At 43.7% G+C, this 18,641-nt stretch overlaps 1 protein-coding gene across 2 annotated transcripts; it reads right to left on the bottom strand.

Moving 5' to 3' along the window:
- Positions 1-1,921: 1,921 nt before the first annotated feature.
- ENPP5 (ectonucleotide pyrophosphatase/phosphodiesterase family member 5) lies at positions 1,922-12,522 on the bottom strand. Of its 2 annotated transcripts, none has more exons than XM_045801697.2 (4): positions 12,341-12,522; positions 9,162-10,025; positions 7,511-7,687; positions 1,922-4,324 (listed from the first exon to the last, which is right to left on the bottom strand). In XM_045801697.2, the coding sequence occupies exons 2-4, from the start codon at positions 9,988-9,990 to the stop codon at positions 3,897-3,899; spliced, it is 1,434 nt and encodes a 477-aa protein (XP_045657653.2). In that variant the 5' UTR covers positions 9,991-10,025; positions 12,341-12,522; the 3' UTR covers positions 1,922-3,896. The 2 variants fall into 2 exon arrangements, with proteins under 2 accessions (XP_045657653.2, XP_087713182.1); XM_087857056.1 differs by having other exon boundaries at positions 12,482-12,508.
- Between the last annotated feature and the right edge of the window lie 6,119 nt (positions 12,523-18,641).

Genomic DNA, 18,641 nt, shown 5'->3' with positions numbered 1-18,641 from the left:
TTGCTAGATATACGGTCAATATAGAAAAATCAAGTGTATTTCTATATATCATCAGAAAATGAAAATTTAAAAAACTTGTATCATATATATTGGGATCAACAAGCATGAAATATCTCGGGATAAGTCTAACAAAATATCTGCAGAATTTTGCACAGGAAATTATAGCATCGAGTGGGATTGAGAAAGACCAACATGGGGCACCTGGGTGGCTCAGTTGGTTAATCGTCTGCCTTGGGCTCGGGTCATGATCTCAGGGTCCTGGGATCGAGCCCCCTCTCCGGGGGAGGGGGGGTCTGCTTCTCCCTTTCCCTCTGCCCCTTCCCAGCACTCTTGCGCGCTCTCTCACAAATAAATGAAATCCTTAAAAAAAAAGTATGTCATATTGATCATTTAGTAACATTTAAAATAGGGGAAGCTATTCTATTGCGTTCCAAGTCGGGACAGGGTCCCCTTTAGCCGGAGGGAGGAGGGAGTGATTGGAAAGAGAACTGAGGATCTTTCTGGAGTACTGGTCATGTCGTATTTTCTCTCTCTCCTCTAAAGTGACAGTTACGTGGATTTATTCACTTTCTAATAATTGGCCTCATTTACTTTGTCCACTTTTGAGTATATTTTACCTCAAGGAAGTTAAAATAATATATTATTACGAAGAAGCAGAACAAGCAAGAACTTGGGAAAACTAAAAAATACTTTGAATGTGTAAAAAAAAACAAAAGGGCTACGGCTTGGAAGATGAAGTGTCTCAAGGGGTGTAACAGCAAGAGTGGGGAAAGATTATAAACGAGCGACCAAGTCAGAGGCTCAACGCCCAGCTCACACGAGTGCCCAAACGGGGAAACAGACATGGGACGAGAGGAAATTATGAACTAAGACGCACTACGGAAACTGGCTTTAATGAGAAAGAGATAGGAGCCTTTCAAATAAAAAAGCCTTCGAGTGACAAGGGGAGTATCTTAACAACTGTAAAATTTCAGGGAACTGAGGGCTTCAAAACAAATGTTATGAAAGCGGAGCGGGGTGGGGAGGAGGGCAGGAAGGAGCGGAAGGGAGGGAGAGAACATAAATTGGCTTAAGACTTCTTCATAGCAACCCTAAAGGCAGGCAGCAGAATGCTATCAAGTAGGAATACATTTTCTTGTACAGCTTCTCACTTTTCCAGGAGTTTGTTTTTATTTTGCATCCCCTGCCTGTCAAGGACTGAGTTGTGTCCCCTCAACATTCATTCTGTTGAAGCCCTGTCCCCAGTGAGCATCAGATGGGACCCTGGCTCCTGCTTTCAGCTGGCACTCCTATGGGCACCCATGTCGTTCCACAGCTGTCAAGGGATCTTGTTAATTCAGGGGGTTGAACGGTCCCTAAAATCCTTCCCGGCTCTGGGGATTCTCGAGTCCGTCCCCCTCAGTTAATGAACAGCTGCAGAAACTTACCAACTAGAAGAGCTAGTATCTCCATTAGATTTTCTAGGGATAATAGGCTCTTGTAAGGAAACTGACGTTAACAGGGTTCTAGTTTTACCTGAAGACGTCAGAGAGCATTTTGAAAGCACGTATAAATTTAAATGTCGGGTGGCAAAGGGAGAAGAAATTCCACAAAACGTACAGTGAAGACAAATCAATTAACAGATTGTACAAAACAGCTGATGGGTGACGTTCAGCAAAAATGGCAGGTGGGAGGGAGGGACTCCATTCTTCTGACCTTAAAAAAAATTCTCACAATTAGTAAGATTAGCTAGCCTAAAATTCATTTCTGTGCTAATTTGTGTTCCGTGCACACATGCAGATAAAACACCAAAAAGCTCTCAAGGTATCATGAGCGACGAGATGGCCCAGCAAAGTTTAAGACGACTTTCCTTCAGGTCAACTCTCCTGCTGATATGTTACAGGAAACAAAGTACATGTAAATAAAAGAAACCATGCAGTAATCCAATATTCAGATCAGAATTTTAATGATTTCACCGATGGTACAGCATCTGCTTTCCTCTTACCACTAAGGCAATTCTAATATGAATTTAACGCAACAATTCTTAAATGTACAGACAGCATTCGAACAGTAATGCGTTTAAATCAACCAATTTCATCTTTCGGTCATTATACTAGCATCTCAATAATGCGGGTTAAGTTCACAGCTACACAGCCAGCCAACGGGAGTCTAAAATGTCTCATTCAGAGCTCAGACTTCTCAAGTTTGCCATCTACCATCTAACTTCTCAGCTTTTTCATGTCAGTCCACGTCCAGGAATTCCATTCTATTTGATTAAAAGGCTTTGTAATGTAATGAGATTTAAGTTCTAACCTTTACTAGTATCATCATTTAAATAACCCGTTCACTTTTAGGGCTCAGCTATATTTTTGAAGGTAAAACTACGTTTGTTCTTTACAGCGGCTTCATCCTTTCTTTCTAGATACCGGTGCCATTTAGCCCATTCATTAGTCAGTTTGTGCATTAATATACACAAAATCACAGTATCATCTATGGGCCATCTGTCTATAAACTGGTTTGTTTTTCAAGGAAGACTGTTCTTTCCAGGGTTTTCTCTTTCCTCTAAGAAACGACAGGTAGACCATCAGTCCCCCCAACCTATTTCACAGAGCTGAAGCACAGCTTCGGTGGTTGACATGAGAGGAGCTGAGTGACCAGGCAGATGTCTGTGAACCTGACTTCATCTTTGACCCCGAGCACCTGGTGGGTGCGTGTCCCCCTACTTCATGAACCGAGGCTATGCTCTCGGCTCCCCCTTTCAATACCTGTCCCCGCTACGAGCTATTTCACAGGTTTCTGCCACAAGGCACCTGTCAGCACTGCTCTGGGGACAGTGAGAACATCTCAGACGCAGTCCCACCTCGTTTTCCTTCCCTAGCTCTGCAGAGTCCTTCTCACGGATCGAGCGGCCTACATTTCACCTAACACGGCTTGGGCTCTCTTACAACTCTGGATCTGCAGAGGCTCGTGCTCTCTCTTACTACTTGTTACCAAAAAGAAAACATTGTCGTCTCTTATGTGATTTTTAATGTGATTAGTAGCGATTCAGTTTTCAAAGAAGCAAATAACTAGAGAACAAGAAGAAAAGCTTATTGCTGGGATGGTCTCCAATGGCTTCTGGTCACAGCAGGCCAGTGCCGGACTATATAGGAAGGACGCAGATATCATGCTGTCTTCATCATTACAGAATCAGAGCAAAAGGACTCCTCGGAAAACAGCAATCATGAATTTCATGACACATACGGTATGTTTAGAATGAATCTGAGTACTTGAACCTTTTTTTTTAAGAAAAGTAAAATGAAAACCCATGTCTTTCAGAAAGAAGTATGAGAAGGAATGCCCACAGACGCATCCTGCTGTTGGGAATGCATCTCTCCAAAATTCTATTTCATTCCAATAGTTTTGACTTTCTTTTTGCACTCCTGGTTTAAGGAGTCAAGATTTTGACATTTTTCAGGAATTACTAGAAATTTCATTCAGTTCGAACAACAAGTATTCTATGATGTGGGCAGAAAAAAAAATTGTCTTTTTCAACCAAATTATAAGACATAATCATCAGTAAAGTGCATTTCGTATAAAAGCACCCGTCAGGAGAGTCATTTCAAGTGCAATAGGTAAGTTGCTCTACATAGTGCAAAGCTGCCAAACATAGACATTGTATGTGCCAGGTCCACAGAAAGCAGGATTTTATCTACCCCGAAGCCAGAGAGAGTAACAGAATCAGACTTCCCCACTTCAATCCTTTGTAGGTATGTGTGTGGTGTGTGTGTGTGTGTGTGTGTGCGCGCGCACGCGCACGTGTGCCTGTCTATGTATGTAACTGCCTAATGAGCTGTGCACATGTCTGAAACGGGTTTCCTAGACCTTGAAACCTTTCAACACTGAAATAAGTACCCCATCTCCGCTCCGAAGTCGCATTAGGCTTGTAATAATGGCTGAGCGATTTCAGCCTGCATCGCGGGTAAGGCAGGTATCTGACTGCGAATTAAATGTTTGATGAAAATTACAGAAAAGACAATCACCAAGATGCTGCCGAGAGCCACCCCCAGGAAATAAGCATAGGACTCCTCGCGCGCGTCTTCTCTGGGCGGGACGCTCCCGTGCAGGAGCGTAGGACTCGGCGTGGGAGGAAGAGCTCCTGGGGTTGCCGGGCGGAGCAGATCCTGGACGTTCCTGAACGATCCGTTGTGTGGCAGGCCCATAACGTTGAGGAGGTGGCAGAGCAGTGGGTACAGATCTGTGGAGTTCATGGCTTCTTTCGTGAAATTCCTTCTGAAGGCAGGACCGTGGGCTAAAAATATCGGATGCATGTCTGCTAACGCATTATCGTAACCGTGGTTGCCTACTGGAAAGATCACAGGAAGGAATAAGTTAGCCCGCTGGAGGGCATTAAAATGAAAGTAACTGTTGTATCGTCCAATTCTGAACTTAAATGCAAAGGTTAACTAACTGATCTTTTAGAAGAAAATAATCTTTTAGGAACAATCTCTGCTGTTGTCAACGGCACCGTTCGCTTTAGAAAATGGAAAGTCAAATTGATGACAAATCTTTCTTGCAGGCGGAAACGACCTGAAACAGCAGAGGAGGAGGGTAAGGAGCAAAGCTGAGCCAAAGTCAGGGGAAAATGAAAGTGATTTTTTTTTTTTTTTTTTTTTTGGTGGCCGGTAAACTAATATGCAGTTAAGTACTTGTTAGGTACCTATTTTGTTCCAATTATGTCGTAAAGATAAAGGGATAGAGGTGCTCTTAGTCATAAAGACATTAACTCATCATTACCAACAAAAGGGGAAACATAATTAATAAAGAAAACAAAAGACACCACAAAAATCACACCTCTAAGGGCAGCTACAAACCACTACCGACAAATACAGGTCAGGACTTTTGGGTGAAATCTTGATACTGGTGGTTCAGATCAAAATGGAATTTAGCACTGTGTGCTTGTGTGGCTACAAATAACAGGGAACAGGGGCGCCTGGGTGGCTCAGTCGTTAGGCATCTGCCTTTGGCTCAGGGCGTGATCCCAGCGTTCCGGGATCGAGCCCCACATCAGGCTCCTCCGCTGGAAGCCTGCTTCTTCCTCTTCCACTCCCCCTGCTTGTGTTCTCTCTCGCTGGCTGTCTGTCTCTGTCAAATAAATAAATAAAATCTTGAAAAAAAACAAAAAAAACAAATACAGGGAACGCTTTAGAAGTCTTCTGATGTATCAGGAGATACAAAACAAGCATGAAAACTCCTTTGGAATAAAAACTGCATTTTACTTTATTATTGTTATTTTTTAAGAAGGCTTAAAAATGTGTGGAGTGTGGAGCCCAATGTGGGGCTCGAACTCACGACCCTGCGATTAAGACCTGAGCTGAGATCACGAGTTGGGCGCTCAACTGAGCCGCCAAGGCGCCCTACAGGGAACATATTTTGAGAACCACTGCTTTTGGACATTAGGACTTCATTCTTGTGGAACTCAGGCTGAGAAAGAATGTACTGGGCCCATAATTATTTCTTGAAGAAATCATTATTTCATATATCTATTTGTTGAATAATCATGTTGAACATAACATAAACAGGAGCCTTGTTAAGGTTTGCTGTCAACAACAGGTGTGAGTGATCTCCTGGGTAAAGTGCAGTTCACCACACCAAAATTTCAGGAGAGCACCTTCGATGTACGTTAACTGTATGTGTAACTGTCCTCAGAGACAGCAGCAGTCCTTTCTGGAGCAACCCCTCTACCCTAAGAGCTATCTGCACGATACACGAGAATCTGAACATCTAAAAGCAGCAATTGTTCTCATGGCCAAAGACATTTTTTTGAAAGAAATTATTTTTAAGATTTATCTGAGAGCGAGCAAGCACACGTGCATACACACCAGTGCGGGGAGGGGCAGAGGCAGAGGGACAAGCAGGACTTGATCCCAGGACCCCAGGATCATGACCTGGGCCGAAGGCAGATGCTTAACTGACTGAGCCACCCAGGTGCCCCCAAAGAAATTATTTTTAAAAGCTTTCTTAAAACAGCTCCCCTGGTGTGAGTAAATATCGCCTTACAGATCATTACTGCGTGTAAAACCTGTTTTAAGAACCAGAAACAACGCACCTTTTTACAAAATCTGCCGCTGTGACTCCATATGTACTACAAATGCCATGGTCAGGCAACTGCTTCTCTTTCGTCAATAAATAGGATAGGAACCCAATCCTACCTGCAGAGACATTTCTGTACATCTCTTAGATACTGTATCAAGGATCAAGGCTGAAAAAAGCCTTCTGGGTACTTGTGATACAATGTGGTTCCTTCACTACCCAAGTAACAGAGGAGAAACAACTCCCCGGGAACTGATCAGTAGTCCTGTTAATATCTATGTCCACCAGGAAAGCAGAGCCCATGCAAGGTCATCCACCAGAGGGACGTTCATAGGGGGACTTGCTATGAAAGTGCTAAGAGCTGAGAAGCACCTGTGGGGTGGCAAAGTTACCCAGTCAGTAGCAACAGTGGGAACCTCCTATGGCCCCTTGGCCCCCGATGGCTAGAGGGACAGAAGGGAAGACGTGGTTAGCAGAGCTCAAAAGCCAGAGCTACCCAGTAGGCACTGAGGCTGTAGAGAGAGAAGTTGTCCGGAGGGAGCTGGGATCACAGAGGAAATGAGGTCACCATTAGACACACAGCCTAAGATAGAGAATGTGCGGGACCAATATCCTGGCTTCTTCCCAACTCCTGCCTCCCAAAGTCCTCCAAGTGTCTCCTATTATTCTGACCACACCTACGCAGAAACCAGTTGGCAAAGGAGCCTGGGAAATTTAGTCAGTAGCAGGCAGTCCCTGGCAACACGAAGCAGAGCAGGGAGAGGGCAGGGAGTTGAAGGGCAAAGATGCACGTGACGGGCCCACTGAAGAGGAGTAAAACCCTGTGGATGGCTTTTCCATTTGAATAATCTGCTAGAAGCTATATAAGAGGAAATTACACAGTAAGGGTAACAGAAAGCCCCTTATTTTGCATGTCTGAATTTCAAATGGGATTTCCATTACATTTAAGATTAATTCGGTGGCAATATCTCCACAATTATATCACTAGCTATTAGAAAAACACATTTTGATATATGATCCTTCATGCCATATGCACTTCTTTTCCGAAATGTTTCCAAGGTATAAAACAAAGGTGGCCTATATTTGGTAGAGCCAAGAGGGCAAAGGAAACTAGAAAGCTAACAACTGCAAATAAAAAGGGAGATTACATTATTATGAAATCGGAACACAAAACATATGCAGAAAATCATTCAGTTTGTACATTTCCAATTAGGTTTTTCTCCAGGAACATGATGGCTGTCATTAGCAGTCTGGGTCACTCTGCCTATCTTTGGTCTGATGACTTCCAGAGCAAGGAATGTTTAGGGGCTTACCTCTTTTTAAAGTCCCAAGGATCTCGGATTTGCTACTAATGTAGGACGCCAGCTGGTTATCTGACTGGTAAATACACTGCCGTGTTACCCACAGCCTCCACTCCAACGAGCAACGATACAGAACGGGAAGGCCGGTGCATACTCACACAGAAAGTTATCCGACTTGTTCTGTACAATATGCCACCCTTCGTCAGCCACAGCTATGATGGGTTGGATGCGATGGTTGTACTTGTAATGCCATCTTTCTGGAATCTCTTCTCTTTCGTAAACAGTAAGATTAGGATGGGCATGAGCTAGGGCTTCGTAGACTTCATCAAATTTACCTCAAAGAGGAAGGATACGGAGAGGCACTCAGTACCAGGCACTCACTGTTCACAATCAAGGAAAGCACCCAGGCAACAGAGGCCAATGACTACTTCTTCCTTGCTGACCCCCGACTGAGGTAAACCACCAGTGGACAGAATACAGGGAGACTTGAAGTTACCTGAAGACTCATCCCCTTGAGGAAAACAATCTTGATGGGGACACAGAAATGACTAATCTTCAGCTGCATGTAAATTCACTTTACAGAATTTAAGAGCACATTACATAGAACTAGAAATCTCTACCCTAATGGAAAGACTTAACTACACACACACCCCCTCCCGACTGGGGGCACTAAGTAAAATGGCCACCCAAACAAAAAGAACGAACTTCTGATAGTTTCAAGCACAGAGATCTCGTGACTACAGGGCGAGGCAGCCCTTGAGAAAGGGCAGACCGGTGGTGGAAGGCAGCTAGTGCAACAGAAAGTTCTTGAATACCCTGGAGGTATGGCAAAAGTACGCCCTGTAACTTCAAGGGCAGTGTCTTTAATCCTTTTCTTGTGTTTCAAATCCATTTGTTGGGGCTTCCTCCCTGCCTCCCAACACCCCAACACAGGACACATTCCAATTTTATAGGGAAAATTGAAGCGTTACTGGGATTTTCTCAAACCACAAAAGACTTGTTAGTTGATACTGAATTTGTTAAAGCGTTTGTGTGCAGGTGCACACGTATTTTAACATTCGCTGTTTCGTAGGATCCTCTTGATTCCCTTGTGAGGGCTGTAAGGCTCGTGTGTGAGGTATCCAGCTTTTAAAAATCTGTTCTCTGCTTTGATACCTAGATTAACTCTAGTGGGTGATAAGATAGAAGTCCTAAGTCCGAGTCTTGCTCCGTACTTCCTTTGTGACCTGGGGAGGCTAACCCTGAGCGAGTTCACCTGTCTCTAAAACAGAAGTAGCATTTAGGTGACAAGGTTGGTATGAGGCTGGGAGGAAAGGTTCGTAAGAAGATCAATGTATTGTGACTTCCTCGATTTCCAGACAGGAAAAATAAATCCTCAGCTTGACGGATGCTTTCTCCTTCCTATACTGCACTGCTTCCCTATTAAGCAGGCCCTATAAAAGAATCCACAGAAGGCTAAATTTAGGGCTTCCATAAAGTCACTGTCGTTGCATGCTAATTCTGTAGGTCTCTTTCCATCTCAATTTTTCTGAGAAAGGAGGCTGTAGCTTTCATCATATTTGGTGGTTCCAAGATGGTTAAACCCATCTGCCATGAATATAGAGAGAACATCAATTTCAAAATCCTCAGGAAAAGTGAAAAACTACATGCTGAGAAAAGAGATTTTGCCTTTTTTGGAGTCTAAGGATTAAACCCTCGAAAATTACCATGACACAGGCAAGCATACTTTGAAGACACAGAAACAAAAATTCCCCACGTACACTGGGCACATCGAGCCCCAGCCCCAGGTCACCACTCAGTCAGACTTACCTTCTTTTGGCAAGATGGCCGCTACTGGAGACTGGTCAATGAGGATATAGTGGTCTTTATCCAGATACTGATCAAGTTCTATTATCCTTTCCTCAGAACACTGGGTCATTCCGTGATCACTTGTGATGATGAGGTTCAGAATGTTCCACAACTTGGCCTTTTTCAGCATTTGTATGAGATATCCCAACTTGTTGTCAACATCCGAAATGACAGGCCCCATGAGCGGACTCTCAGGTCCCAAATGGTGGCCCATATCATCAGGGTCTTCCCAGTAAAGAAGACCGAGATTTATGGGGTCTTTTGATGTAAACCACTCAATAATTTTGGCCACTCTCTCTTCAAACGAAACAGACTCATTGTAAGGCATGTAGTGAGTAGGAAAGGTATTATGTATTCTTACGTCTGCTCCAGGCCACATGGCCGCACCACTAGAATGTCCAGCCCTCTGATTTGTGATCCATATTGGTGTCGCTTCTTCCCAAAACTCAGAATCATAAATAGTCATGTTATCCAAGGAGAAAGATTTATTCAGAATAGGATCAAACATGTCATTTGCAACAATCCCATGACTCTCTGCGAAGAGGCCAGTTACCAAAGTATAATGGTTAGGGTAGGTCTTTGTAATAAAAACGTTAGTGACTTGCTTCACATGAACACCATACTTCATAACATAATGAAAATGGGGTGTTGGAACTCTATATAAGTAATCCCAACGAAATCCATCAAATGAAACTAGTAGAACCTTTTGCTGGTCTGGCTGGAGAGAAAATGTAATTGAGAGTATTAATGCAGCGAGTATGAAGGATACCCAGAGGAGCTTTGAAGTCATTTTCAAAGTATTTGATCAGTTCAGTGTAAAATAATCTGTATAAAAAACACACACGAGTTAATGGCAATATTTTTTTTGGTATACTTTACCCAAAACTGACAGTGACAGTACTTAGTAATCCCAGTTATATCATGAATCACAGCCTGGGAAAATCATGTTGCTTCATCTAGACCTGGGGCTACCTGCGTAATAAAGCTAAGAAGTTCTGCTGCATTTTAGAAACTGTTACTTTTCAAGAATTTATCAAAACATTTCCCAAAGTAATTAAGTAAACTCCCCAAGTATCATTTTAAAATATGATATAATTTACTTTTGAGAAAAACAAACACTTTCAGAAACTTCTGCAGGGGACTCAGACTTTTGACTTCTGATCAGTAAACTTTATATAGTCAAATTAGTATCTATGAATGTATTTATTATGATTAGACCAACTACAGGAAGCTAGAAACAAGGAAGTACCATTAGCAAATCCAGTAACAATGCTTTAGAAAAAAACACATATATACTTCTGTTTTTCAAAGCCAAGGCCTCATGTTTTGTTCATCACAATTTAGGGATGTCACTCAAGAAAAGAGAAAATAGATGAACTTGATTTTCTTTTTTTAAAGATTTTGTTTATTTATTTGACAGAGATAGAGACAGCCAGCGACAGAGGGAACACAAGCAGGGGGAGTGGGAGAGGAAGAAGCAGGCTCCCAGCGGAGGAGCCTGAAGTGGGGCTCGATCCCAGAACGCCAGAATCAGGCCCGAGCCAAAGGCAGACACTTAAGGACTGAGCCACCCAGGCGCCCCTGAACTTGATTTTCTGAAGTGACATAAAATTTGTGATACTCAAATATACTTGTGAAATGTAATCTGCATTCATTTATTTCATAATTAAAGCAGAGCCTTCTTTAAACTAAAACAGTTTCTGTATGAACAGAAACATAATTCTGAAATTTGGTGTTGACTTTCTGAAAGCTAAAAGTCGTCAATATTTAATCTTAGTGATGTGTGTGTGGAAAAGGCGCTTTGCCAGGATTAAAGACTCCCTTTGGATCAAGGTTGTTGGTTGTTTTAAAATCTGCATTTAAGTCTAAAAAGCTTTTATTCTATTCAAAAAGCTAACAAAAGGCGATATGGATAAACAACCCATATGTAAATTTTGTGAGCTCTCACTGGGCTCGCAAATCAAGCAAGGACTTGTGGTTCTCTCCTTTTCTTACCCATTCTTGCATGAAGGTATTTGTAAGCCCACCAAAACTTGGATCTACCCACACGTTTGTGCCAAGAAATCTCAATTCAGGTTTTTGACACCTTGCTAATTTGAATATGCTGAAGATATTTTAAACCTGAAAAACAGATCCTGTCTTGCCTCGCTTCCTATATTACAGGTATAGGTAAATAAAAACTGCTTGACGCGCCTGCTTTGCTTTCAGATACAGTAATTTTTAACTATGATTTCACCATACCTAGAACATTCCGTAAACTGAAATTGCATTAGGTATTGGTCTCCAGACAATAGTTCAAAAATTAAATTTAAAAACGATTTCTCAAATGGCAATAATGTTTCCAATTCTGGAAGGAACATTTAAAAATCATTTCCAATAAGGAACTCCAACTGTATTTACTAACATCTGGCTGAGGATGCTGTTTCCCCTCCCTTCTCCCCTCCTCCTTCACCTTCCTAACACAAGGAAAGCTGTTATGAAGCAAATATAATTTAAGGCTAAAAAAGATCAACTACATGAAACACTTGATTTTCCTCTAAGTAAATTAATTCAGCAACTGTGGTAAGCAGGAAAGAACTGCTTTCCTGAACAAAAGAAAATAAACAAAGGCTAAGTGTTGTCTACAGCTCAGGAATGTTTGTAAGAAGAATGAACATTATCACATCGATGACATAAAGCAATAAACAGAGAGGTGGGGGTGGGGATGAAAGAAATCTCAGATTTCGTTCTTTTCCACGCACAAACTGCTGCACAGTGCAGTGGAATCCCTAGTTCTGGGTCCAGATTTCACCGGGCTGCTTTCCAGTTTCTCCTCCCCTCCAATCCTTCCCCACAGGCAGCCTTGGAAATAGAGGCAAAGGGCGCCAAGAAGCGCGGAGAAGATGCAAAGTGAAGGAGTCGGTGTGTTTAGAGGGACTAGACGTCGAGAGAACGACGTAGTGCCCCATCTTTCCCCCCTGGGATTCCAACCTAGTCACTAGGAAGGGTCGGGACATTCAACACGTTCGCAATTCGCAGACCTCCCGCCCACCGAGGCCGGCAGGTGCCCCCCACGTGGGCTGTGTGCGCGTGCGGAGGAAAGGGGGGGGTGGTCTGAGGGGACCACAGGACCAAAGCAGCCCATTCCCCTGGACTCTTACCCTCGCAGCGATCCGGACGGTCCGCATGAGCTTGGGACTAGAGAACGGAGGGTCAGGAAGGGGCTCCCTCACGCAGACCCGGGGGCAAAAGCCGGGAGGTAGCAGAAGCGGGGAGCGCCCCTTGAACTTGCAGCGGCTCACCTGCACGCAGCCTCGGCGCAGAGCACCTGACCAGCACCGCCTCCCGGCCGCAGGTCCCGCCTCTTGCCTCCTATTGGCTAGGGTAGGTCGGTTCCCTCTGCTGGGCCTGCCAAACCGAGGCCGGGCTCTAGGAGTCGCTGCACCGCCTGCCAATCAGCGGGCGCGGGGGGCGGGCGTTGCCTGCGACTGGAGGGTGGAGGGGGCGCAGCCTGCGGGAGTGGAGGGTCGTGGGGAGGCACCAGGGGTCGGGGAGGCGAACACGCCAGCTGCTGGGTCCTCGCTGGGGCCCCGTCTCTGCCTGGTCACGTACCGTCCTGCGGTGTGGCGTTTTTTTGCCGGGCGGTTGTGTTGTAGTCGGTGATGTAGAAAGATTATAAAGCGCTACCCCCGTGGTTTGTCAACACTCACTGTTTTGGTTAAAAGTACTTTTATTTTCTTATCTGATCTCTCAAGGTTTTTTTGTTATTCTGTTTTTTCTTATCAAAAACTGGTGACTTCATACCCTGGACTTTGCTCTGAGGAACACTTGAACACCCCAGAAAGTCGATGGGACAATGGCGTTTTAACTCTTTATTAGCTGGTGTGACCTGCTTTACCTCAGAAAAAATCTCACTTAGAATAAGGGTTTAATTCAGTCAGTTCTGCAGCCCCAGTGTTGCAGGTTTTTGCAACATAAGCGCCAGGTTTTTGCAGGAGGAGGTCTCTGTTTACCTGAAACTGCTCGAAATCAACCAAGCCAGTTTCAGGAGTAGGTTAATTTGCCCCCGGGGGGTAGAGGCTGACCAGCTACTCTGACGGTTTCTATCTGGACTGCAGACTTGGTTCTAGCTTTGCTTCTAAATATGCAGTCAGGCTACAAACATCAGGTCTCATTTCTCTCTCAGGAAACCTGCTTTGTTAGCGGCCCTGTTAGTGTGTGGGCAAGTGCACGGTTTGTCAATTAGATCTCAACTATATTTACCATAAATTGTAACAATGACCTTGAGCTCCCTGGAAGGGTTTGTCCATCTACATGTCCCCGGGCCTAATGCTGACCACCCTGCCAGGGAAAAAAATATGTGCTTGGCTGTCACAATTTAAGTTTCAACATCTAATTAGCCCATAAAACAGAGTGGCTTTGGCTCCTCTCTGGAGCTACTGCTCTCCAGCTCCTAATATATTGGAACTGTAAAATGAATAGACATTCTTGCTGATAATTTAAACAAGGCAAACATTTTGGTCATGGTTTTTTCTCTTTCTCTCAACTTCTTATGGAAGGACAGCCCCTACCCCAATGGTTCCCTTCTGATTGCCTTGTACCATCCCAAAGGGCAACTGGGCACTCTTCCGTGGCCTTTTATTTGTAGTAACTTGAGTTTATGTTCTCTCCACGTGGGGTGGGGATTAGGGAGGCTGGTTTCTGGGTTTAGCCAGACCCAGTGACAGTGAAGTTGGACAGGTTGTTCCAAGTTCCTTAAGCCCTGTCCTTTGAAGTTGCCCAAGCTTGGAACGGGGTGGTCCAATATTATAAGTCCTTGCCCCCCCCCCCCCCGCCATAGGCCAACCCTGTGTTCTCCCAGACACTCCAAGAACAGTGCATGCTGACTAGCAAGCAGGGGGGAGTGAAAACCAGACTTTTATTTGGGTCACTGAACAATTTTGGACTCTGTTCAGGTGATGACACTCGGCCTTACTCTGCAAACTGTTTATGGAATGCGTGACTGTGTTCCCCAGCTATCCCAGTGAAGTTAGCTTGGTACAACTGTCCCCCACAGCACACGGTACGGAAAATGACTCAGGAAGGGCTCAGCAAATGCCAGAGACTTTTCCCAGATCTCCCTATAATGACATGTAGTGTTTGACTGATAGGCTTGTTGTATATCTCAGGTCACTCATGGGGAAAAAAAATCAGGCTTTCATAGTATAAATAGAGGACTGATTGTAAGAACATTGAATTCCTGCTTACACATCTGTACCAGGTCTCCTGCCCTGTTGCCTCAACTTCTGTCCTATTGTAACAGCTACTCAGCAAATTATGGTAGCATAAACCACAACCGGTTACTGACTTTTATTGACGGACTATTCCTTTATTTTATGTTAGTGAATTCATAGAATCATCATTGAGCTAGTGATATGTTTCTGAGTAACAGAGTACAGGGGGAATCAACTTTTTTCATGGGTTTTGGAGTGGGAATGGGGTCCCTCTGCCTACCTAAGAGAGTCTGATAGGCGTTTGAGGGCTGGATTATTTTCTTCCTTGAGAGCTGGAAAAGGCTTGTGTGAAAACTGAAATGTGACGTGTACTTCATGAAATAGCCAAGACTGGCCCTGCTGCAGAAGTTTTGTTTTCAAAACTCGTCTCTGTCCCGTGGCAGGGGAAATGAACAAATTAAGTTACAATTAGAAAAAAGCCTGTAAGGTTGCAATACAATAGACCACAAAAAATACCAAACTAAAACAGTCTCTCTCACGATCCTTTACAGAACGGTCTGCAAAATGTGGGTCTCGCATATTCAATAGCCAGAGGTTAGGAACCATTGGGACTCCAGTTCTGGACTGACCTTGATTCTTGATAAAAAGTAGGTCTTCACTAATTTGGATTTACTAACAGAAGTTCAGCCTGATGAGTAAAAAGTTGAATTATAGATTATTCAAGACTTAGCTCAAGTAGTATATAGCTGTTAGTAATTTAGGCTGCTAATGCTATGTTTGTACCTATTAAAACTATTTTTTCACACAATTACTTTATTTTTATCCTCAGAAAGCTTTATGTACCCCAAATATAACCTTCTAAAGTTCTTTGTATTCTTGTATTTCATAAACTGTGTCTATAGTGTATCATGTTCGTAGGGCGATTGTAACAAACTGTGACAGACTAGGTGCCTGACAACGACAGAACTGCGTTCTCTCACGGTTTCGGAGACTAGAAGTCTGACGTCAAGATGTTGGCCAGGCCACGCTCCCTCCAGAGGCTCCAAGAATCCTTCCTGTCTCTTCCAGCTTCTCGTGGTTTCTGATGTTCCTCGGCTTGTTGCAGTTAGCTCCATCTGCTGCCTCCACGGCCACGTGGTTGTCTCCTCTGTGGGTCTCTGTGTCTCCAGATGGCCTCATATAATGACACCAGCCATCGGAATTAAGGCCCACTTTAATCCAGGAGGACCTCATCTAAACAAATGGAATTGCATCTGCAAAGAGCCTATTTCCCAATACGTTCACATTCTGAGGTTCCCGGTGAATGCAAATTTGGGGGAGACATATTCGACCCAGTACATGCAGCTAGCAGAATGTTTAATTAAATTTTTTTTCAGAATGTTTAATTTTATAGCTCAGCCTAGATCAAAAGTTCATGAATGGTTATGAAAGTGGCGCAGATCAAGGAAATTGACAATATCTAGTGCTGACGACGATGAGGCCGAGGAATTGCGCTATCCTATGTTGCTGGTGGGAATGATATGGCCCTTTGGAAAACGGTTTGGAAGTGTCTTATAAAGTTAAGTATTCATGTATCCCGTAAGCCAGGAATCCCACTCGTGGGCATTTAGACAAGAGAAATGAAGAAGATGACATCTCAAAACTTATAAGGAAATTTTAGTAGCAGCTTAATTCATAATCATTAAAAACCAGAAACAGCCCAAATGTCCCTGAACTGTGAATAAACAAATTGTGCTCTATCCGTAAGTGGAATAATTCGATAAGATTAATTCGTTCATCGCTAAGAAGGAATGTAGTACTACACAGAATTACACGCATGAGTCTCAAAGCATTTTGTTAAGGCAAAGAAGCCAGATACAAATGGGCTATTTCCTGTTTGATTGCATTTATATGACATTCTAGAAAAGGCAAAAGGATAAGGACAGCAATCAGGTTGGTGGTGATGGGAGGACATTGGCTACAAGGGGATACGAGGGAACTTTCTGATATAAGGGAATTTTGATTGTGATGGTGGCTATCTGATCGTCTAAGTTTGTCAAAATTCAGAGAACGATACACCTGAAAATATTTCATTCTACCATATGTAAATTATACCTCAAGAAACAATAGCAGCAAAAAATAAACCCTCATCTGTGATCACCTGCCCCAAAGTTCCTGAATCAGCCCTAGTGGTGTTTGCTTTCTCTTGGTCACTTTTTGGTGCGTCCCAGAGCCGATTAGCTGAGTCTGCAGGAGAGCAGAACTTGCAAGTGTAGGGCTCCCCTGGGGCCCTGGGTCTGCTGGTTTTCACGTCCTTTCACCGTATGGAGTGACGTCTGGAAATTACTCAGCAAAGAAAGAATGATTATTTTCTAGGCTAGGACTGAATACCATGACTCCATCAGTCTTGGATATACTCGTGCAGGCAGAGGGACACTTGTCTTTTGGTCTCTGATTGGAGGCCTATTTTGAAAGACACATTCTCAGTACCAAACGGCACCTGTATTCGTGGCGCGTGGAGCGAGCACGCTTCGTCACAGCCACGCCCTCCGTTCCTCATGAACAGCACAGCCAGAGGGAGCCTCAGAGCGCTAAGCGTAACCTCACCATCTACTTGGAAAAGTACTGACTTCTCATGGGTGTTGTAACTGTGCCAATTTACTGTGAGTGTCGGGGGGGGGGGACTAAAATATATTGTCCTCCTCCCAGATCAGAAAGACATTTTTTTCCACGCTTCATATCATTACATTTAAAATATAAATGTAGACATCCTTTGCAACTATGATGATGCTTGAGGGTACACTGGGACCTTTGATAAGTATTACACTTTTTTAAAAACGATTTTATTTATTTATTTGAGAGAGAGAGAGAGCACACAAGCAGGGGGAGGGCAGAGGGTGAGGGAGGAGCAGACTCCCCACTGAGCCAGGAGCTGGATGGGCTGGATCCCAGGACCCTGGGATCATGACCTGAGCGGAAGGCAGGTGCTTAACCAACTGAGCCCCCTGGGAGCCCCAAGTATTACACTTACCAAGAGGCAAAGCTGGTAGCAATTGCTTCATAGCTCTATGGCTTTTCTTGGAGTGCAAGGTGGGGAAAATCAGGGGAGGCTTCTCCCTGTCCCTTTCCTGCATGGCTCCAATGTCATAATGGGAAATTCATCTCTTTGCCTTATGGCTTTTCTCCCGGGAACCTGTCAGATCCACCTCTATTAGCCATTTACTTCCACATGTGTGTGACTAAGTCTCTCTGAACCACTCAAAGTAGCATATTTTGCTGGAGAGAAAGGCCCAGAGGAATGGATCCATAGGTTGGGCGTTTTCTTTTAAGAGATGAGTACATAGACCAGCTCCTAGAGGAAGGTGAAAACAGAAAAAGAAAGTAAGGGGAGCTGCTCCAAAGCTGACATCTCTCATAACTTGCTTAAGGCAAGCTCTGCTCTTTGGCCATCAGGAAGCAGCAGACCACGGAAAGAAGGTATAAAGTCATAGGTGAAAAAGAGAACATTTGGCTCCTGGAGGTGCTTCATGTTTTTGCCTCACTTTTTGGAATAGCCTTTGGTCTAGAAAGTTCATCGTAAATGTTGAGATTCATCAGAAAACTCAACATCTCATGAATATCCTCATATAAAATCCTTGAGAGCTTTGCTACTCTTCAAGTCACTTTCATGTTTATTCATTTACACCTGTTGTCATCTGTTGACTAATTTCGCAAAGGATTCCATCCCTACCTCACCTGGGTATAAGCCACCTGCTGGCCTCGTTCCTTCTCTGCTCTCTAATGGGGACCCCGTTTCATTGGAGAATCCATCCAGCGTGAATGGATTTTTGTTGATTTACTTATCTATTCTTGCTTAGAACAAAAGATGCATGCATGTCTGGATTTGCTGGTCAGAGTGAGCTCTGCTGCTCACGGTAGCAGGGCACAGTAAACTTGCTGACCCATCTATACAGGGAGTTAACCTATTATTTTCTAAATAACAGCTTTATTGAGCTATAATCCACATAACATGAAATTCACCCATGTACAGTATAAAATTCAATGTTAACCGCCCGAGAAGGTCTCCTTGGCCAACTTTAACCAAGTGATGTCACTAAGAATGATCATTCTATGGAATTAACCAAATATTCCTTCACAGGACATGAATAGAATGATGAGACTCTTTTACCTTTGTACAGTGCTTGATAATTTTTGATGTATGTTTTGAACACCTTTGCCAGCGTTGCTGAGTTTGCTTCTCAGGGCCACTCTCTGTGTTCGGTGGGAATGA

Source organism: Ursus americanus, chromosome 29 (assembly GCF_024610735.1).
Source record: "Ursus americanus isolate L20-20 chromosome 29, mUrsAme1.1.p, whole genome shotgun sequence".
Lineage (NCBI taxonomy): Eukaryota > Metazoa > Chordata > Mammalia > Carnivora > Ursidae > Ursus > Ursus americanus.
The sequence above is the reverse complement of the archived record's forward strand: the minus strand, read 5'-3'. Positions and strand labels throughout refer to the sequence as shown.